Raw genomic sequence first — 23,556 nt, 5'->3', positions numbered from 1 at the left:
GGGCGGGGCGGGGCGGGAGGCGAGGCAAGATGGCGGCCTCCTTGTGGCGGAGCCGCGGCGGGGCGCTGAGGCTGCTGCTGGCCGGGCGGCCGGCCCTGGGCGCCGCCGCCGCCCGCGGGGGCTGGAGGCTGCTGCACGGCTCCCGGCAGCGCCGCGGTGAGTGCTGGCTGCGGGCGGCCCGCCGGCCTCGGGGCCGGGCCGGTGGGGCCGGGCCGGGCCGAGCTGAGCTGTTAGCGAGCGCGTTTCGGCAGCTTTCTGATAAGAGCTGCTCCTGTCTGTGACCAGATGCTCTGTGTTTTTCAATGCGAGTTTAGGAGTCAAATGTAGGGTTTATACTGAAATGCTGTTCTTAATTCCAAAGGTGGATTCTTGGCCTCAGCGCCGGGTGAGGGCTGCCATGCTCAGTTCCTGTGGTGGTTTGGTATCCCATCCTGATGAATGCGCCTTTGTAATTTGCTGCTAGTTCTCCAGTATACATTGTCAATGTTACGTTTGGTAACTGTCTCGACAGACCTCAAGTTTATGCATTTTTATAAATAACTTGTGTCCTAATTCTCCTAGGAGTCCACATATGTTTTCCTTTGTAGGACATTTAGGATAGTAATATTCAAGTCTTTGGCATCTACACCTTTAAAAAACATTATCTAATAAACTTTTAGGAAAACTTATACTTTTCATTCTTCGCTGTAAACGATATGGAACTACACATAACATAGAAACAGGCAGACAGATAAAGGAAAGAAAGAAAATGTAAGTACAGGTCAATTTCAAAGAGGTAACTCATCTACGCCTTGGAAAGAAAGCAAGAAAGCGTGCAGCAGAAATCTGGTGAAATTACCCAGAGTGAGCGTGTAGGAACAAATTTGGGAAGGTCAAGGCGTAAAGGTGATGCAGTTCTCATCTTGCAGAAGTATCAAAGAAATCGTCTGTATGTAAATTAGTATGAGAAATAAGAGTTAGTCAGTTACACAGTGAAATGTACCAAGAGCAAACCAGGTATTGCCGCTGCTCTTTTGGTTAAGCCTTCACTGAAAAGCTAAGTCAATGCACAAAGCTGTTGGCAAAGGCTGGACTAGGTGAAGGAGACAGGCTGTTCAGGTAGGTTAGGTGTCATTTAAGCAGGTGAACATTGGGGATGTTCTCCATAATGTTTTGGCTATTAGCGGGTAAGTGAGACAGTGGGAGTGAACCAAGATGCTTATGTATATGGCATGTCACTCATGCTCCTGCGTCACACCAGGGGTCTTTCTCACTGCAGTTTGGCTTGGGCAGTGCAGTAGTGTGGCACCTTTCTGGAAAACAGTGAGGGGTATCAAGGAGAACAGTTTCTCTTTAGTTGTTTTTCTGACATTTAATTCCTGGTCTTCGTATACCTTTTGTCTAAATATATGCCTAAAGACTAGGTGATGGTTTGGATTTGCCTGTAAGCAGTATCTGTTTATAAAAGCTTTATTTTTATTAAAAGCAATAGGATAGCTCTTTCCCTCTTAATTGGTAATTGCAACACTGTAGTCCAGCTAGGGGCAAGGGCTCTGTGATACCTTGTGACATCTCTCTTTTGTCCTGCTGGCAGGCCTTGCCAGTGCATTATGTTGCAGCGAGTAGAACAATGTTGCTTTAATCTATTTGTATTAAAGGGCGTGATCTGCCTCCTGCCTGTGGAATATGAAGGATGTGCCACAGGATGACCTCCCTCCTATAGGGGAGGTCAAGGGGGGAGGGGGGGGAAAGGGTGATGGGAGCAAAAATTGGATAACTTCTGCTGTTGGTTTAACCCTCTGTTATCTCTTAGGTCACACTGTGCATCTCCATAAGCTGAAAAATGTGAAATTCCAGCAGTGTCTATGCGTAGGGTTTCAGATGTCTTTAATTACATTAGCTGAACTACCAATGTTTAGATCTGCTTCAAAATAGTGGCAAATTGGTATAAATTACTTAGGTTTGGACAGATAGTTGACCCTCTAGTAACTTTGTGGAGCTGCACAGTAGACTTGGTGTAAGGCCAGAGCACTGATGTACTTTCTTCATAGAAAGAAAAATAGAATGAACATTTATATTAGAGGTCTGTCAATCTTTTCTTGCATTAGTTTTTTAGTATTCCTTAATCTTATCATTTATGTCAGGTTGGAGTAAATCTTTGAAACCTGTTGTCACTAGGGAGTATTACTTAGGAAGTTGTGAAACAGCTCACCACTGGGGCGCGTTAAATCATTTTGTTTGTTTTGACAAAGCTGTAACTGTTTCCATATCAAAGGAGGTCAAACAAGGCAATGAACCAAAGTTATGTTGGATATGTTTAAGTACAAAATTCACTGTCACCAAGATTCTCAGGCTGTGGCTAATAGCCTATTACAGAGGTCTACTGGTCTGCTCTTTAGTTCATTAAATATACAGTGTAAAGATGCATTAAATCTCTTCAAGGAGAGGAGGAGGAGGAGGCAGAAATCTCATGCCCACATTTGACATAATTCTTAAAATATATCACCAAGAAAAATGCTCTTGGCTACATAGAGGGTTATCTTTAAAACAGTAGCTACAATTTATGTGAAGGTTTTCTGTTGTAGTTTTTTAGATCCTCCTTCATTTTTTAAAGTGAGATAAATGGTAAATGATAACACTTCAAATTGATAGCAGTAAAATTAGTGGATGGAGACTGGGAATTGAGAATTTTCATGTGCTTGGAGCTCTATGTTCTGTTAACTGAGTGAGCCCCATCTTTATGGGACTGTGTGAATTGCCAGAACTTTCTGTTTACATGCAATGAAAGAGCAACAATATTTACTTTAGAGCACTTATAAGGACTGCTTTTATGGTACAGTGCAATTCCCTATGTGAATACGGTGATTCCTTTTCACAGAGTCATAGAAAGGCTCGAGTTGGAAGGGACCTTAAAAATCATCCAACTCCAACCCCCCTGCCATAGGCAGGGATGTCACCCACTAGGTCAGGCTGGCCAAGGCCCCAAATTACCCCAGACAATAAGATGGATTTAAAAATGTATGCAACGTCCATGTAGGAAGATACGGAAAAATTTCAAGAGCTAACACCTAGCAACTACAAGTAAACTCGTATTTTCCTTTTAAGTTTTGACCTGTGATGTGTCTATATAACTCTTCCGGTTTGAATGCATTTGGTGATCAAAATATTTCCATATGCAAATTGTTTTGTAATCTAAACAGTATGCTGAACTTTCAGGTGAACGGTCTAGAAGAAAACATCTCAACAGTACAAAAGAAAACATCAACAGTTGTTTTGCAATACATTTTAAGTCTTGACTGACAATGCACAGAATTTTACAGCCAGATGTTTTTTTTCCAGCCTGGAATCCCCACATCACTCTGTGTCTATTTCATACCCAGAATACTAAATATAGAATTCTGTTATGAAGTAAAAGGTCAGCTACATTCCAAGTAGTAGTATAGGCCCTGCAAGTTGCAGTACATCTTCAAAGAAAGTGGAGCATAGGATTAGTTTTCACAAACTTAGGTTTTGTTATTACGGTTCCTAAATATTTTTGCAGAGCCATAACGGTAGAATTTTTATTTGTTTGTGACTATTAAAGGCAGAGTCGTACACCTCGCACAGTCAGTTTGAATGCTGCTCCTCATTTGCATTATCCATTATTGCAATGAGGCACAACAGTTTCTCATTTTCAGAGGATGCATTTTAATGCATGCCTCAGTTTTTGGATTCTTCCTTCTGCTTTGTCTCTGGTTTAGTTTTCCAGTACTTCGTATATGCTTGCTGCTGGATCTTGTCTTTTGATTCCTTCAAAGGACCAGAAGGGATTGTATGGATTGTTGTAGCTGCTCATAACAAGAAAGGGAAAATGTTACAGTACCCCAGATTTGTTGCTCAGTTTTGGGTTTATGCCATGGTATGGAGCATATAGTGGGGAATGGGTCAAGTAACTCTTTACTAAAATGAAAAGTATGACATGCTGTCTTTAAAAACATATATTTTTCTCATTAGAAATGTGGAATGCTTTCATTTTTTTCAGTGAAGGATGTCCAAGTTCTAGGTAGTCCTAGGTTTTTGTGGGATATGACTTCAAAGTAATTTTTTTTGTTTGTTTGTTGTATTTGATCATCAAAGTTGACTTATCAAGTTAGACAAATGAAATGGAAAGCATTTATTTACATCATGTAAATTTTCAAGTAATGTATTTTCTACTTGCTGTTACCTATAAATGTATTTCAGTGAATGTACATAGCATAAAGAAAAGTAAACTCATGCTTTAACTTAGAGTGTTACAAAAAAAATCATAGATAAAACATGATGTGGTAAATGAGCACAGATAAGAATTCACAGAATAATATACATTGTTAATGTAGATCATTTTAGTGTGTATTAGTCCAAGATGAGAGCTTGTAAAAGAAACATTAAAAAAAAAAAAAAAAACTTCTTGGAGGAAGCTCAGATGAAGACTAGCAGTGTTACCCAGAACATTGTCTGGGCGCATTTCTAAGGACTACAGTAATGAATAATGCAACCCTGACAAGTGTTTCAGTATCACAGAAAGAATGGAACAATTTCTAGGGCTGAGTTGGAAAAGGAAAATTACCCTGGGAATAGACAGCTGAAAGAAATATGTGTATTTCTTCATGCAGTCTTCTGGAAACATGAACCATGTATACACTGGGCTCATTTCCACAGTTCAAGAGTTTTGGGGAGCGCGACCCTGATTGTTTTGATGTCCTGGGGACTTTGGGGAATAGATAGCTCACTTTCTGCTGTCTGTGCCTCTTAAAATGGCAAGGTCATTAATGGCTGCTGAGGTTATTAGATATTTCAATACAATATTTCAATTTAGCATTTTAAAAATGCATTGTGTCCAGCAATAATGGAAAAACTATGTAATGTCTTTAACTTTACCTAACCTCTGAAATATTTATGTTTTAATACCTTTTACAAGTTTGATAATTAATTCTTTCATAATCCTGTAGCAGTGAGACAGGCAAGGGCAGATTTATTGGATATATTAACATTAATTAATTACAGGACAGAGGTGGATGCTTTTAAATCCCTTAAAACATTGTGTATTAATTTAAGTTTTCCTTTTATCTTTGTCTTCTCTGAGATCTTAACCATGGTAACTCTTAGGACTTGGAAGTAAGGATGGAAGTGTTTTCATTCTGGCCTTTTAGCTGAAACCCCTGATTTTATTTCATTGCCCATTTTATTCTGGATAATGGGAAAAAAATGGGGTCATTCCTAAGTTTTTAAAGCTGTTCCTGTTTTAAGCAATACAGGAACTGGGAGAAATGTGCTGCTGCTTCCTATTGTTGATAAACCTTAATGCTGCTGACAGGGTACAGAGAAAAGGGGAATATGAAGCAGAATTGTGTTTGCCATTATATGCAGTGTTCTTCCTATTTGTCTATTTCTATGCTTTAACTTAATACAAATTCTGATAAGAATAATTCAAAAAGGGCTTTAAAAATTGACCAGGCACTAGAAAACTACTCTTCCAAAATAGCACCTAAAGAGGTGTATTTGTTTGGCCTCGTAACTCTCCGCAGAAGGTCAGCAGGGTATCTCCGGTGTCACAGGCTGGACGTCTGCATGCCCCCGTGGCGCGCAGGATCAGAGGGCAGGAGGCGGCGTGCTGGGCAGGCCCCACGTTGGCTGTGGCACGAGCCCCGCGCTCGCAGTCCCACGCGGGTGTCACGCAGCTCGGCGCTGTGCAGGGCCGCTTCTCCAGCTGTGTTCGGGTGCCCTGGTAAGGTTCAGCTGGCTGGCTCGTGGCAGTGATCTGCTGGCCGGCCGTGCCGAGTACGTGGATGTGTCACGGCCAGGGAGGCTGGGGTCTTTATTGCTTAAATACGTGGCATTCTGCAGATCTTTGTGTTTGGCTCGTCACAGGAAGGAAAAGGCTGAGAATTTACCTGGTCCCTGTATAGAGACACTTACCTGTGAAAGATCTCTGGAATGAGAAATCTTTCAAGTTTTTTAACGGACGTAAGATCTGATCACTGAAATTTGGAGTTGGGCAATTTCAGACTGCAAAGTAGATCTGGTTTCCTAGCAAAAGGGATAAATAAACGCTGGAACCGTTTATCAGTGCAGGAGGCAGATCATCATTGTCTAGAGTACTAGGATCAGGGGGGCTTTATTAGTTTAAAAAATATGCTTTAATCTGTCATCTGGAAAAAATTCCAAAGCCTGAAGTGGAGAGGAGAAGGAACACACAGTGTTTGTGGTAGATTTTGAGAAAATTGATGAAACGTCTGGTCTTGGAATCCAGGACTCTAAATTTCAGGGAATGGGATTACATGCTTTGCCTTGGCACGCCCTTAATATTGCAGTTGAACATTAAGGCAGGGGTCATAATTAAGTCAGAAGTCTCTCGCCTTTGGTTAAGAGTCAGAAGTGATTCTGACAGTTGGCTAGATGTGTTCTGTACATTCCCACCGCACTCTGTCCTCACACACATGCCCACGGCTAGAAATCTGAGGATAGAGAGGCAGTCTGAGATAGAACAGGAGGTGCTTTGTAGGTACAGTGCTCGTATGTTTGTAATCAGACTGCATAACTAGAGAGACAAATGCTGGTGAATACCACTGAGGCATTGGTGGATGAAGTATCCAATCCTTCATAGCCCATCAGGGTACACCAACGGGTAACTTACCAATGCCTCTCATCCAATTTCTTGTGACTGCAGGAGTTTTGGCCTCTCTTCAGGATTGAGACTGGTGTGCATGCACACTCGCGTGCCTGGTGTTTTTCTTTCCTTTGGGTTTGCTTATATCTGACAAGTCTTACATTTGGACTCCCTTCCCTGCTCACTTGTCTTTGAGACTCATTTTGTTTGCCTGTGTGTCCTGGAGTGAATGAGACGCTATGGCATGGCATTTTAGCCAAGGTTTTGCTCAGAGAAGCTCTGATGGGGCAGAACTAAGCATATGCAGGGCCACATGTAGAAACACCAAAAAAAAAAAAAAAGAAACCCAGTTTGGCTTAGTAGCTATGCCTCTGGTATGCACGAAGCAGAGGGTATTAGTGGCTCAGCTTTAGAATTTTGTGACATTTATGTGAGGAAGAAAATTCACAGCTTCGTGATAGCTGATTATTCTTCTAGTGTATGTTTATATTTTGTTGTTGCATTTTCATTCGATGCATGGTAACACCCACATAGTTGGAGCTCTAAGTGAGCCGTAAATTTTTTTCTGTTTACATTTCTGTTGGACAAAAGTCTTATAACTGTGCTTCACTTCCATCCACCAAAGCATTGTTCAGTAGGTCAAGCTGAACTGAAGGCTACTTGAAATACTAGTGTCTATTTTTAATAATGCACGAAGTCTTAGTCCTAGGAGAAGTTTCTTAAAACTAAGAAACTTTTTTTTCCTTAAAAACTAATTGCTTCAAAGCTGAAGCAGCATGAGCGTCTGAAGTCGCCTTCATCAGACCTAAAGTGTCTATATCATATTTTTACTTAAGACAGGGTTCAATTTATTTAAAGCTTTATATTTTTATGGCTTCATATTCAAGTTGGCTCTTCTCTGTGTAACAGACAGATTTAGTGCTTTGTGCTTTGCTTCCCTTGGTGCTCTTGGGAGTACGTTTACAGTGCGTGCTTGTATGTACATTCTAGAAAAAGAGCATCGTAGTGAATATTTTGTTCAATTGTTCTTCAGATCCATTCATTTGTAGTTTCATTTGAGTTAAGCAATTTACTGAGAAAATAATTGTGCTGGAAAAGTATCTAGTCTAAATAATAATATTCTTGTTTTACAGGTACGCCTGCAATTAAGGTTCTCATGCCTGCCCTTTCTCCTACGATGGAAGAAGGAAACATTGTGAAATGGTTAAAAAAGGAAGGTGAGACTTTTTTTTCCCCCTTAGGTCCACAGTTGTAATTCTTCAGCTATATATTCTATAAGAATAAGATCGTTCTTTCAGGTTGTACCTTAGTATTTTGAAGCAAAATGTTTGGTATGTGGTTGCTTTCTTCTTGAACAATACCCCACTTTAGAATTGTTGTCTTTAAACATTTTTCCTTTAGTTGTCTTCTAAAAGGTTGCTTTGACCATATATTGAAAATTTTCCATTAGGTTATTCCAGGGTGTAAGTTGTGTGCCTTTTTTTTGTTGTTGTTGTTGCTGTTTTCTCTTTTAACTCCAGATGTTGTTTCGACAGTTACTTTAGAAGCCTGAGAACCCTTGACTTTAGGGAGGGTTTCTGTTTGATTATTCTGGTGGGTGATGAAATAACTTAAAAGGTGCATGTTTTTTAATAGCTGCTTTTTAGGAGTTTTTTAACATCTAACTTTTTGTTTAACAATTAAAACTGACAGGAAAAGCTAAATTTGTTTCATAGCCTGCTCTCCAAATGGAGAAATATATCACATGCACAAAAAAAAATCAACAATCCCCAACCCTCCCCCCCAAAATAAAACTTGTCATCTAGGGATCTTAGTGGTCTAACAACTGAAAAGTAATAGGCTTCTGTTAAAATATGTGGGAGTAGCTAGATAACTAGTCTGAGTGTACGTTTTTTCTTCACATAGGTCGTATTTAAGTGGCAAAAAGATCAGCAGTCCCTGTTCTGTCAGTAAAAACTTCTTTATCTCTTCCTACCCTTCCTCCTTCTCCAGTGTAATATTAAAATTGAACTTCGTAGTTTTGGATTCCAGGTGGCAGTTGTCCATTTGTATAGGGTGCACTGTGAAGTTTTAGATGACTGTAGAGATCTTGTCCTCAGACATTTTTGGTTTTACGGAAGAAGCGGGCACATTTGGAGTAAAGCACTTGTCGTAGTCCATTAGCTTCAACGGGCACCATTTGACCAAAACATCCGCTTTGACTGTTCTAAGTCCTTTCTTTCTTTTGGCTAGCCTTTTAAGTGTTCGTACATCCTCCATCGCTGTCTTACTGGAGTACTTTGCTTGTATCTGTTTTGAATACGTTTTGGGAGGTAGACAGATGGCAGCATTATAGCTCAGAGATTCTCTAGTAATGGACATGATGTTTTGCTTCTGCTAAGAATTTCTGAAGAATTTACGAGGAAGAATATGATAGTTTGTCCATAAAACGTGGATGAATCGGTTTTCCTCATAAACTGGTCCTAGGATGTAACTGATATACAGTGATTTTTCTTCCTGCTGCATTCCAAACACAATGCAAAAGGAAAATAAAAGTATTTTAACTAAATTAGAATTAATACTTAATTGATGGTTGGAGTTTGAGAAGCTGTTTCAGGATTTTCATTGTTATATGTGCCATTTCAAAGCAAGACCAAATCTAAGTATAGGATATTGTCTTGTTAGTAACTAACTATGGTCACAGAAGTGCCAACGAACTTTTTTTTTCCCCTCTGGAAGTCTGGAAAATAAACAAAATAACATTAAAAAGTGAATATAAAAAATGAATATAAATGTTTGATAATCTCATATCTGAGAAAATAAATATTGTCAAGCAATTGACAGAAGAAGGCTGGTGATTGCATATCAAGTGTTATTTTCCACTATAACCAGCAGGGGTCAGTAGAATACTACTCGATCATTTTTCTGCTCTTTGTTTGAGTATCAAATGTTTTCATTTTACAGTTTCACAGGATGGGCAGATGATTTCAGTACAGCAGACGGAAAAATGCTGAATTTAATTGACAGCTTTAGTCTTTCTCTCTCATTGTTAATGCAGTTTTATGTTGATTCCTGTGGGTAATAAAGTCCTTCACTTAAAAACAAAACTATGTTTCTAAAAACTTGTATTTATTATGTATGAATTTAATGTTGATGAAAGATGATAGATTAACAGCCCTGGAGACTAAAACCCTCTTGTTATCATGGGCAGGAAACAGACCAGGCAGCAGTGCTAGCAGTTTCCCAATGCAGTGTAACTTGGCCTTCTTATGAGACGTCACCTCCAGGGAGTTCAGTGTCTAAGCTCAGTCGACTTTGATTTGATTTGCAAAGAGTACCAAGGAATGCAGTTTGTATCTTGTGTTTTGGATACTTCTCTGCAAGTAACTGAATGGAGGATGCAGGCTATTGAATGCCAATTGGATATGATTTCCAAGAAGGAAACTCAGCTTCAGTAGGAATACTAATCATTCAGTCTAGCTGTAAGAAATTAATCACTTAAATTTAAAAAAAAAAAAGGGGGGGGGGGACAGGGGTATAAAAGGTTTTTTCAAGTGCATTATATATAATCTCAGAGAGTACCATTCAGGCAACTTCTGTTGGAAACACTGCTTTCTCATTAGAAAGCATAAAAACAGATATATTTTGCAAAGCTGTTCATTCCAATCATCTCTGCTGGAAAGCTGATTTGTAATTGACATCAAAGTGGGCGCTATTTAGGAGTGATCACAAATTTTGCAGTCTACTGAAAATAACTATGATTCCTTCTATAGCACTAAGATACTGAAACACGTGAAATGTTGAAGGCTGCTATAAATTGTTCTTGAAATTGCATATGAACAGTTTCCTTCCAAATTTTTGACCACTGCTTGGCTGCAGTATTTACTGGGACTAGGGAAGGGAAAACAAAACAAAAAGTAATGGAAAAGTGGTTTGCCCATTTCCCTGAAGATCCCTCCTCTTGTCTTCCCTGTGTAAGGGAATCCTCACCTTTCTGTGAAAAGCCCCAAGTATCTAAGTTAGATACTAAGTTACTACTAAGTTAGTAAGAGATAAGTTGTAAGGGACAATCACATGAAATTTGTTTTGCCTAGCTGGCACAGTTAGAGTTAGTGCTAAGCAGCCTCCAATAGCAAGATTTCTTTTTAAAGGTGCAGAACATTTGCAGATTGATTACAGGCTGGGAGAAGAGAATAAGATACGGAATTAAGTTCCTTTCTGCTTGCCTATGTTAGCTTTGCAGATTGCACAATTTGCCCAACAATTTGGTTTCTTAACATCTATGAAGTACTTACCTAATGATCTGAGGATATATAGGCCACTTGAATTAATGATCCAATGGGATTAAGCCACAGATATAAAGCCTGGAAATTTAGTTTCCTGTGTAGACTGTTTATGCTCTAGTTATCACAAACTGCGGCGCGGCAATTAGACTATTAAATTAAATAATCAGGTGCTACTTTGTGACCTCCCCTGCCAAGTTCCACAATAGGAATTTTTACAACTTCTGAAACTATGTAATTGGTTGAGCTTTGAATGCTTTTATTGTTTGTTACTTCAGAGATCACAAGAATCATAATGCTTTATTTTTACTTTCTAATTGAGGTAGTTTTGAAACAGGCAACAATTTAATAATAAAATTTAAAAAATGTATCATCTACCTAAATACAGGTTGTAACCTGCACAAGTTTTTTGTTGTTGTTGTTGTTTTTGTTTTTTTCTTTCTGATGCTTAAGCATCAGTAGCAGAAAGAATTAAGTGCTTAGATAATAATGTTGCAGCAGTTCTGGTACTGGGGAAATATTAACATCTGTACACATTAGACTTGTACATATTGACCCCATTTTTCATTGCTCTATAAGGAAAAGTATCATATTTTGTTGGAGGCCAAAGCGTTCAACTACCTCAAAGTTCTTCAGTGTAATTTCAGTTTTAATGTAGGCCATCTGGTCAGTATTGGTGTGTTGAAGGATTCCAGACCCATTGTAATTTTGTGCCCGCAGTTATAGGTATACTTGAAAAGCAGGGGAAGGGTAGACTTCAAAATTATTCTACTTGGATTTCTGTAATGTTGCAAAAGCAGATTCTAACATTTGTGCATATTTTTATTTCACAAAGTAAATGCATTTCTATAAGACCTTTTTTGATTGTATGAGATTGAGGAAGCAAGCCTGCAGATAAGCTTGCCAAAAAGATTCAAGTACCTGAGATTTTTTCTTAAATCTTTGATAATATTGGTACAAACTATGGAACCGTAATACTTAGTTACAGACGCTGCTGACTAAGACCATTATCTTAATAATTACAGGTTTAAACATCATGCTTAGGCTTATGGCTAGCAATGAAAATGGAAGGCTGAGGATTGTATTTGTGCCAGTGCTACTAATTGATGGTCTTGTGCAAATAAATTTCATTTTGTGTGTGTGTGTACTTCCTTTTGGAAAGCCTGCTATAAACAATGCTATTTGGAATTTAATGGATATGTTAATGTTCTGCTGCTGCAGTTTCTGTCTCTAAATTTTAGTGTTCATATTTGGAATTGCAAGATACAATATATCACAATAAATCGTGATGGGGAATCTGCTAGCTATAGAATATATTTAAGAATGTAAAGTGCCTGTATTATATGCTTAAGTGTCTGTCTTCCATGGTTAAATAGTTCTGAAATAAAGTTTAGTCTAAGTATTCTTAAGTTCTGTTATATTTTGCAGGTGAAATGGTGAATGCTGGAGATGCATTGTGTGAAATTGAAACAGACAAAGCGGTGGTTACCATGGAATCAAGTGATGATGGCGTATTGGCAAAAATACTGGTAGGAATTCTGTCTGAGTAGGATGTTACAATTTCTCTTGAGACTGTTGTTTAGCATAGTGCCTCAAAAACTAGTTTAGACAGCTTTCAGTCTGCTCAGCTCTTAGTATAATGCACTTATTTGCATTCCTAGTGAGAAATAATTGCTCTATTTATATCAGTACGTATACCAGACCACTTGTATTTGCAATTTCTAGACATATCTAGAGAGAGATTTTCAGTTAGTCCAATTGAGTTGTATTAATTTGTATCTTTTGTTCCTTATGAGTTACACCTGTGAAACATTGCAGTTTGACTCCTCTTTCTTAGAGAAAAAAGTGACAGTCAGTTGGAATATGTAGTTTTGGGTGGTGCTTTAACCAAGAATACAGTAGTGATCTTCTGTTGTTCCTGTGTGTGAAATGTTTAATAAAGCTGTAACATAATCTTTCTTGCAAACCACAGTTTTTTATAAGCATCATTTGCCTGGTGCTTATAGTCTAGTCTCTGCCTCATTCTAAATGGATACCATGGATAAATTAGAGGCTTCATTCTTTACACTCAAAAGAATCCAACCATGTGGTTTGCTTGGGAGGACCAAAATTTTTCTCCCTTTCCCGTTTCTTATGCATTTCTTTCCCAAACTGCTTACTACTTGAAAATTTCAAAACTATCTAATTTTCGTGCTGGTGGAGTATAGTAGATATTTTTCCCCTCCATGCACAATAGCTAAACAGTAACAGTGACTTGGAAGAGTTTTGAATAAGAACTTTTGAGAAATTGTTTTGTCCTATATGTGCAATAGATAATGAAACCCTTTATAGAAACATTTAGTTCAAAGTGGTGTGTTGGGAAAGAAGAGAGTGGACAAAATGTAGAGATGGAGAAGTAAAATGCAAGAGGATGAGTGGCATTTTGACGTTATTTGGGTTCCTATAAACAGTTTTGGTTACCTGTTGCTACTAAAGGTAAATTCGCAGAGGAAGGGTGCTGAGCAAAATTACTTAAGAGTTGGCTGTGATTGGGAAGGATCTTGGTTGCTTGAGCTTAGCAACGTAGATTTGCTTTGACTGCAAAATCAAAAAATCAAAGTATTTGATTGCACCCACACCAAGGGGATAAACTGCTTGAATTGAAGAACAGTGTTAGTACAGGAATAAATACTCCTTCTTTGAAACAGATTTAGGACTGACCTTGGATTTTCAAGCCAATGGCATATGGATATTTTTCCCATTTTTTAAATGTTTTTGTTTTGCAAGTAGGCATCTAAAGAGCAGAGATCTTGTGCTGCTTCAGTGAGGTAAAAGCAAAGACTCACATATAGACAGGGACTTGAATTTTGTCTTAAGTTTCAGTTCATTGACTTAATCACAGTATCATCCTTCCTTTTCTATCAATTTCTTAAAATCTTACAAAGTGTAAAACCAGTTTTCTTAGGTACTGTCCTGAAGATGAAAAATGATTGCAGTAGTTCTCTCTAATGCCATTTACTAAGGGTAGGTCTGTGAAAGATGGCTCCTGCTCTGAAACAATAGCTTAATTAAAGTGGCAGGAGATAACTTTCCCATATGCTTGGTGTCAGCTAAACAGTGTTACTCTGGTAACTGCCCTACAATTACTGAGAACTGGGATTGCACTCTGAAAGAGAATGCCGTTGATGACAAATTTTTGTAGTAGATAAAATGTAATTTGGTCAGGGAGGTCTCATTTAGGGAATATCTAATCAAGAGATGGGGTTGTGGAGGTATATAGACATACTGCTACTAGTTGTAATCTAGCTACTTAGAAAATTACAGAAAGGGTGTAGCTACAACTAGTTCCTAGAGCCAACAGCATGCAAGACGAAATTCTACCCTGCCCACAGTGAGACTTGTTTGTGCTGCTATTACAAAAGCTAATTGGGTTGGTATATTACATTGCCTATCGCTGTTGTACGAAAATGCAGTTGTAGCAGAATGTATTTGCATAGCTACCCTCTGCAAAAAGGGGCGAGTACTTGCCGTTGTCTGTGGGAGTATTTAAGAAGTGATGGTCTGTTTAGCATCTTCTTTTTTTGTATGAGCACAGGGAATATTCTTTGCAAAAATGAATGCATCAAAATAGGTGGGAGGAGTTTTGGGAGGAGAAGTGATCTAGGATGGAATGCAGCTGCAAGTTAAGCTTGTCAGGGTTTATAAGAAATTATTATTAGCGTGCAATTTCTACAAGAAAACTTGCATTTCAAACAGTAGTTTATATAAATAAGAAGTTTGTAAACCTTTTCCTACTTGTAATTCGCATTGCTAAATAGTAATTTTCCCTAGGCCCCTTTTTTTTTTTTTTGTAGCACCTTGATAAAACTCTCGAGTTGTTGCATTCAACTGCATATCAGCACATCTAGTAAATTTCAGAGAACCCATTCTGGTATTCCAGAACAAAATCTCACAGCAGACACTTCCAAAAGCATGGGGATTTTTTTTTTTGTCTTCATATTGTTATTTTCATAACTGGTAGATGAGTAATGGTTTCACTATTTTTAATTCTTTCATCTTCAGATTTGAATGCTTCTGAAAATTATTGTGCAACCTCTTCATTTTCTTCTTGAATAGGATGTACCTATTCTGCATTTACAGATACTGCTTTGTGAGATTATATGAAGAGGAGACATGGGGATTCTCTGTGTCAAAATTCTTAAAGTATGCTTCCCCAAGAGACATAAAGGAAAGGATAGTAGACTCCAATGCTGACTTGCAAGCATCTTTAATAGTGGTTCATGATGACTACAGGTAGCATTAGTATTTCAGAAACTGTGTTTTTCCTGTTCCCTGCATTGTATTCCAAAAACATCCCAGATTCCAAAATTTCCTTATGTATATTTTGCTGTTGTGGTACCTTTTTTTTAATTATCGATCAAACCAGACTCTCTGGCAACATTCAACAGTGGCAGCAGTTAGATTCTCTAGCAGTGGCATTCAACCTTAGCCAAGACATCCACACCATCCAGTAACAATCATACACTGGAAGCTCAGTCTGAGAAGGAGATGTCTCAAGGGGGATAATAGCTGTAAAGTCTTTCAGATTAAGGGAAGAGGGACAGCTTTATTGGAGTAGCATGAACAGATTATTATGCCAAACAAATTTTTAATGGGTTAATACTCCATTTTGGAATCTGGAAATGGTGGGCTTAAATATTGTAATACAGAATAGATATTATACTTTTTAGGAGACTGGAACAAAGTTCCTGATGTTTTTGGGAACTGAAATAATAGGGGAGCAATAGGATGTGATTTTGCTGTTTTTTTAATTTATTTTTTTTAGCTCGAATACAATTCTTAATAGTCTTTTTGCAGTATCCTGCTCTATACTGGCTGTTCAGTAGACTTCTGTGCAAAATTTATGACATTAAGCTCAGGTTTGTGGATGGGAAGGTGATTACATATTGAAAAGGCTATCCTTTCAAAGATCATCTCAAAAGTTTCAAATGTGATGTGGTTGATGGGGAATTAAGAATAAGTGTAGTGCATTTAAGTGGTCAAATCAGTTGAAGTTTACTCATTTCCTAAAAGAAACAAGGCAACGGTTTTACGTTGTTTGATTCCAGCTACAGTTCTGCACTATGTTAACTGAGCAGAAAACTGAGTCAAATACAAACTAACACTGTGGTTTTTTACCTTTAAAGAGGTAAGGTTCATTAGATTAAAGGAATTCAGGCTTCTCTAACCCTTTTGTTCTGTTTTTTTTTTTGTTTTTTTTTAAAGACTATATGCTGCAAGTATGTATGATGTAAGAAAGTGCAGGCTAAGAATAAAATAGGTCCATATGCATACATTCCTTTTCTCTCTGAATCTGTCTTTTAATGATCACATCTGATTTGGTATAAAATGCACTAAAAACTTAAATGAGTGAATGAAAATTTTAGAAGGGTAATTTCAGAAAGGTGATTATTCTTTCAGTAGTGTTAGTTCTTAAATTAACTGTGACTTTTTTTTTTGCCTAAAATACTTAGTTCAATTTGGACTGAAAACAAAGGATGAATGATTGTTTTAAAGAGCTGTATTTAAAATCCATTACCGTTTTCTCATTCATGACCTAAATGAGAATTGCTATGAACAGAAATTACTTTGTGTAAAACTTCCACTGTAGTCAGCCAGCATGAGTTGTGTCCACCTTACTTGCCACTGTGCTGCAGTGGCACAAGCTCAGAGGAAACTTTAATTGCATAGAGGAGTAATCTTCTCCATCTTTTTCTCCCTGGAATGGCTCGGCTGTGCTTTGCTGATTTGTTTGCTAAGCTAGGAGTTTTTAGAATCTCCTGGGTTATGCTTAAACACAGAGTAATAGAAATATTGTGAAACTACTTATTTTAGCTCTTTCTACATCCGAGATTCCAGGGTTCATTGAGACTTAATGCAAAGGGGTCTTCTGGTATTTTGAATTTTGGAAATGTAGAAGATGTGATTAAAAAATCCAGGAGGTGAAAAGTTAATCGATATAATATTTTTTGTCTCTCTCTCTTCCAGTTCTGAGCTGCAAAAGCTGTTTGCATGTATTTTTATTCTTTGAAAATATTTTTAAACATACGTGTTTTTAAAAATATAAACCGTGCATTCATTTGGGTTGGAAACTTGTACTGGAAATTAAGGAATGCTGGAGTTTTCACAGCTGTTTATCTTGAGGAGTAATGAATATGAGAAAAAGCACAAAAGCACAATAGGCTCACTATGAAGACTGTTGGTGGGTTTGAATGCTCATGCAATGCTAGTCTATAAACAAATTCTGACTAGTAGAATTGTTATATTACTGAATGGTCAACCATCCCTGTTGGATTTCTGCATGTGCAATCATAGCACCGTTAAAGCACTCTTAGACCAAAATTGCAATGCAGAATTAACACCACAAGCATATCCTAGTGCTTACTGGTCTGTTCAGGTACAATTTGTAGACTGCTTATCAAAATGGAGCTGTTCTTTATTGTACACACATGCCTTTGCATAGAAATGAAAGCATGAAAAAAAAATGGTTAATTCTTAGTTTGCAAAAAAAAAAAAAAGCTGCTTCATATTAACACGGGAGGTATTTTGAACTTGTGGGACATTTCTTTTGTGTTGTCATTGGCATGAATCTTGTATTCAGCATCAAACATCTGATTCCTATTCTGACAAATGGAGGTTTTTAAATGCCTTGTTCAGTGCTAAGTAAGATAATGCTGTAAAATTATTAGTGAATAATTTCAGTGATTTTTTTTGTTTATAGCATAATTTTCTTTTGTTTTACCCATTTTTTTGTGTTTTCAGTGGCTATGTTAGGTAGGTTGTGTTTGCATCCGCTTCAGGCTGCTGTTTTATTTGGTTATGAGTGGTAGCAATACTGCAAGCTTATGCAGTTATATAAATGTGCTTATCAATGGACCTTTCTGTGATAGGGTCCTGCAGCCTTACACTAAGCAGTTCAGGAGTTTTGCTTGGCACTCTGTTATTCCCAGGTACTTCAAACTCATCTCAAAAAAAAAAAAAGTCAAATCTTGAGCACTTCAGACTTTTTTCTCAAATACAGCTTTTCAGAGTATTAATGGAGAGATCAGAACAAGAAATATTTGTCTCAGATTTTTTTTTTTTCCTCATGTAATGAATACTCGTTTAAAAAGAAGTATTACACCAAAATTTATGTAGTGTTCCTGGGGGAAGACGAAGTGCACTGACAAAGCTGTAAATGTGAAATGTTTTATGAGAATATACTCAGAACAGACTGACTTTGCTGTTCATTCTTACGTCTAGTGCTGGCCCTTCTAGGGTGGGGGACAGGTAATCCAGTGAAATCTGATGCATTCTGTCAGAGGACGTAAGTGTGCAGACAACCATGTTCCCTGAATAATAATGTTCTAGTATCTGCATCTGCCTAGTACACTTCTTACAGTTATACAGCATTCTACTTTATTAGTATTTAAGTGTCTACAAAACTTGATTAAACTACTAAGAACAATATTATACTCAAATGCTATGTGTATCTATTTATTTTGTGTCTTGTTTTTAGTTTGGACTTTTCAAACATTTGATAGTGATTTGCATTTTCTTGGTCAAAATGTCAGCAGTGCAGGTAGATGTGTACTAACTTCATCTGAGGCAAATGTTTGTGCAATATGGCTTTATGTGGAGCTTTAGTGTGTTTCCTTTGTTTGGAAATTAACTCTATTTGGGCTTGGTACAGTCTAAGTTATATGTGGCTACCTGTGGTCCCAAGAGCTATTTTAACTTCTGGCATGATGCCCTGGAAACGTTACTGCTTTTGAGGATCTAAAGAGTTCTGCTTCTGCAACCGTTCCAAAGACCATAGGAGTACCCTATTGTGGAGACCTTCATTAGGTTATTAAGTCAATGTTGTTGTTTTTTTTTAAAGTCCATGCTTTTATCTGCGAAATCATTAAAAAAAGCTAATTTTGATTGTCATACAGATACGTCTTAATTTTGAAAAGAACATCTGGAACAGATTGGCCTTATCTGGTTTAATTACATTATATTCTTTCTGTAAGATTTCTGTTCAGATGTTATCTGAAATAGTGAATTGTATATCAAATAAGTGCTGGCATTTTCTTTGGGACGCACTTGTTATTTGGCACCAGTTATGTTAAAATAGACAAATTTTAGCAGTGGATGATAGCATGAAGCAAGTGTTATCTTTCTCAAAAAGAAGTTAAGTTGTTGCTATGGGGTTGGGTCTTCTGTTTTTTAGCTTCTGAATTTACAAAGTTATGTTTTTAAAAAGTACCATTGCTAGATACAGTGTGGATATCTCAAAGTATCTTGCTGTACATAACTAGCAAAATTTTCAGGCTTTGTTCCCAAAGATTAGGCATCCACACTCATTTTCAGTAGCTAACAGGGCTTTTTTTTTTTCCCCAGAGGTACTCTGAGTTTCCTCACTTTAACTTCTGAATGCTAGCTAACTTTAGATGTATGGGATTTTGAGGCATTAATGTAAGTTAATATTTCCTTTTCACCTTAAAATAGCAGCTGTACTTAATTTCTGTCATGAGTCTTCATTATTAATAGTAGAAATAAAATGGGATATATTTTCCTGATGAAGTGTCATTAACATGCCTGAAATTTTTACATCTACCCTTTTTAGTCATGTTAGTCTAGACAATGCAATAACTTAATGTTCTCATTGCTTTAAATTTAGGTGGAAGAAGGAAGCAAAAATGTACGCTTGGGATCGCTAATTGGTCTGCTGGTAGAAGAAGGACAGGACTGGAAGCAGGTCGAAATACCAGCTGATGTTAGTGATCCATCTTCTCTGGCTCCACCAGCAGCTGCACCTACTTCAACTCCTGCAAGTCCTTCAGTTTCAGCCCCTCCTCCTAAACTGGAACATCCACCTGGAAAATTGCAGTGAGTTTCTGTGCTCATTATGAAATGGAACTCTTATTCAGTTAGATCAGCAGAGCTGAACCAAGAAGAATATTTTTTCCCTTCTTACCTAGTATTAAGCTATTATTTAAGAGAGTGTTTCAGTATGTGTGATGTAGTAAAGCTTGCCCTCTCAGAATATTTTTCTGCTTGTACTCCCAAAAAGTCAATTCAAACAACATACTTTTATTAGAGCAACTTCTGTTAATGTGCTTTTATTCTGATACATAATTGCTTTATGAAGTATTCTAAGATTAGATGAGGAAAAAGTTGTTTTTACATATGATGGATGCTAATGCTTATCATTAGATACTTATCATCAGATGATCAGTTTATCTTTAACTTGCTTTATCTTTTTCCTAAAAAAGAAAAAAAAAAAGAGACAAGCAACAACAAATGGCTCACTCCAAACATGCTAAGTTCTTCCACTTTTTGATATTAGGAAACAAATTATTTTTATTTTCCTAACAGAATGATCGTGAGTTTGTGTGCTCTTTGTTAGGTTGTGTTTTTTTGTTGTTGTTGTTGTTGTTGATTGTTTTTATATGTTTGGGTATGATAAGCATTTGCAAACACCTTAGAAGGCAAATATATTAACCCCAAAGTGTTAGGCAGGTAACAGTAATCTATGTATCATAGGGTTGTATTGCAGGCTGCACTTTAGACATTGCTGCAGATAATCCAAACTGAAGAGTTTTATTCAAACAACAGTTTCACATTAGAGCTTATAAATGACTGTGGTGGAGATTTTTGACTAGGATATGTCGTTACACAAGCAAACAAAATATCAAGTCAACCAAGGGTGTTACTCCCCACTTGGAGTGAATTATAATAACATAAAAGCTGTGAAGTCAGCCTATTATAGAAAAGAATGGGGAACTCTCATTTTGGCAGCATGTGCTACTCAAACTGTTCTGGTTTGAGTTGTTTTCATTTGTTTGAGGTTTTGTGCTTTTTTTTGTGTGGATTTTTTTGCTTGTTTTTATACCTCCTTACTTTGCTAATCTGGTTTGCTATGTTCACTTTTGATACTATCATTTGGGCTATTCTAATGGAAGTGAAAGACATGTGGAACCAACTGAGTGGTCATTTGGTCAATGCCCAAATGTTACCTGTAGGAGGACGATTATCCATGCACTTGAAAGGATTAAGTTTTGTATTTTTGTCAAAAGTGCAACTGTTTCTCTGCAGCTGTTAATTTCAGAGATGCATTAGCATCTTTGGCATCAAATGATCATTTATGATGTGTTCTTTTGACAAGGACGTATGGACAGTCCTTAAATTCAATGTAGTGCAAACATATTCTCCTTCAGGAAATAACAAATAGATATGTTTGAGTGTGGGATGAATTCATATTTAGTCTTCCAAAGCAGATACTGAATTATGCAGCTACATCTGTATGACTTGCTTTCCCAAAGAACATCTGCTTCATTAAATCAATACTATAAAATAAAATGGAAGCTAGGGAAAAAATAACGTTATAATAAGAATTAAACTGCATTAGTCATAGCCAACTAGCCAAACAAATAGTAGAGATGAGCAATCCTTTTGCCCAAGTTCCTGAAACTCATTTTTTATGTTACTACAAGCTAGTCTTAAAGAATGTATTTGGTTCTGCACTGATAACACTTTCCCACTATACTGCTGAGGAAGGAAAATTTGAAGTTGGGTTTTCTACTCTTTATTTTGGTCCCTGTAAGTCACTGTTGTGCTTTTAAATTCAACTTGGTATTGAAGCTTGGTGAGGGGGGGGAAGAGTCTGTCTTTAGTATTAGGATCACAGCTTTTGCATAGAACTGTTTTCTTCCCAAGCTGTTGCTTGCACAATACAGCATAAATTGTATAATTTCTCTTGCAGTAAATAAAAGAAGTAAACCTTAGTGTTTTAAATAGTTAATTTTTCTTCTCGTTTCCTTAGGGTTCGCTTAAGTCCTGCAGCTCGCAACATTCTGGAGACACATGGACTAGATCCAAGCAATGTTACACCTTCTGGGCCTCGAGGAATCTTCACTAAAGAGTATGTAGATATTTCAGTAAATATACAACCTCATATTCCTTTATTTCTTCCTTTGAACCAAGAGCAATCTCCATGAAATTGAAAAGTCTATTTTCATAAAAGCCATCTTTTTCTTCCAGATTTTTCTTTGGATTAGTTGCCTAGTGTAATTTGAAGAACCTGTCAAGCAGATGGGGAGAATAGGTTAGGAGATACTTTAAGAAGCCTTTAACTTTAAATAAAATAGATTTTTGTTTTTATATTCAACGTGGATTGTATGGTACTGCTGTCACATTAACAGTGGCTATCAGTGCCTTGACAGCAGTGTTAGCTACTGTTGTGAATCTAAATTATTCCCTACTCAGAGATACAGAGCCAAAACAAAGTAACAGCGGACTTTTTTCTTCAGCTCCTATTCTTTCATGAATTCAGATCTTTTTCTTCTTTCGTTGAAGTTCAGCTATGAAATCTGTCAGGATTTAATTTGCTCTCCTTTTTGTTAAACTGGGGAGAGCAATGAAATGTATGCATGGTATGAATGAAATCCCAGAGTTCTGTTTTTTCTCCAATTTGTGTGGTTTTTGTTGTTGTTATTGTTTTTCCTATTTTTAGTTTAAGGAGTGTTTACAGCTCTGGTTTGTTGTGATCAGTCTTCTACTAGTTTAATATTATTTTGAGTATTCTGTTCTACTGATTAACGCTCCGCAGTTGGAGTTAGCAGCTTGTGTGTAAAAAGGTATTGTGGTAGATTCAGAATGCTTAGCCTTGAAATGGTGTGTTATCTTTGCATTAGTTGTGTGTAAAGCTATTAAAGATAACTTTTTGTAGAAGTTCTTGGTTTCGTTCTAAGTGAACTTGTTATTTTTGACTGATGCCATCATTCACCTACACAGCCCTTGTTAGCCGCTGTAATTTTGTTTCCATACAACCTTTTTTTGAATTTTTGTTTCCATACAAAGCTAGGTTAGTGTAACTGAAATGTACTGGAAAAGCAGACCATGGAAGTTTGTTCCTTTTTAAAACTTTTTCATATAGTCTTTGGTTGGATTGAGTTAAAATAGGGATTTGAATGGATAGAATGTGCTATGTACAGCAACAAATTATCAGAGAGATCATTTTCTTCATTATGCAATTGTAATGGTATTTTGTGGTGCGTTACTAGCCTATGGCAGGTGGAAACCCTCTAGGACTTTGAAACACCTATAACATTCCGTAGTTGTCATAGAGATGTAGCAAAGAGATTTCTCTAACTATGAAAATGTTCTGACTACCGATCTTATTTTTTCAAAACATCTCTTTCATACAAAAGACTTTGAGTTTGAAAACACATTTTAAAATGCAGGCAGATTTTTTAACCATTGCTTTGAAATGGTATTAGCCTTTCAGGTGCCTCCAGGCTCTGCTATTACACTTGGAAATGAAATGTTTGCAGATTTTTTTTGTAGAAAGCTGCTACAGACATTCAGGGAAATACTACTTTTGCTAACTTGAGATTCCTGTTAAATGCATGCCATACTTTATAGATGAATGACTCATAGTCTTGTTTCTAACTAGTCTAGTGATTGATTCTTTGAGGGAGTGTAGCAGGTTCAATTTTCACTGTTAAACACCGAGTTTCCTTGGTTAAATCCAAGACTTTTTAATATTGTTAAAATCCAAGTTTCAGATTACAAGAAACAAAGAAGGATAGTGAGTTATGTAAGAAAGCAAGATTCTTTTCCCTCAACTTTGTATCTTTAGATTTAATGCACTGTAAAATTTACTTTTAACAGAAATAGGTGATTTCACTTGATAGTTTTCTCTGT

The 23,556-nt window shown here is 37.1% G+C and overlaps 1 protein-coding gene across 1 annotated transcript in view; it reads left to right on the top strand.

Annotated features, from left to right (window-relative positions):
* Nucleotides 1-5: 5 nt before the first annotated feature.
* The window catches only part of PDHX (pyruvate dehydrogenase complex component X), a 43,060-nt gene continuing 19,509 nt past the window's right edge, over nt 6-23,556 (top strand). The window contains exons 1-5 of the mRNA XM_080594504.1: nt 6-156; nt 7,738-7,821; nt 12,295-12,395; nt 19,529-19,737; nt 21,674-21,772. Coding sequence (XP_080450630.1) covers nt 30-156; nt 7,738-7,821; nt 12,295-12,395; nt 19,529-19,737; nt 21,674-21,772 — 620 coding nt within the window. The 5' untranslated portion in view covers nt 6-29. The remainder of the gene's footprint in view (nt 157-7,737; nt 7,822-12,294; nt 12,396-19,528; nt 19,738-21,673; nt 21,773-23,556) is intronic.

The sequence above is a fragment of the Anser brachyrhynchus genome (assembly GCF_964034855.1).
Source record: "Anser brachyrhynchus genome assembly, chromosome: 5".
Classification (NCBI taxonomy): domain Eukaryota; kingdom Metazoa; phylum Chordata; class Aves; order Anseriformes; family Anatidae; genus Anser; species Anser brachyrhynchus.
Note: the sequence above shows the minus strand (reverse complement) of the source record. Positions and strands in the feature narration are given on the sequence as shown.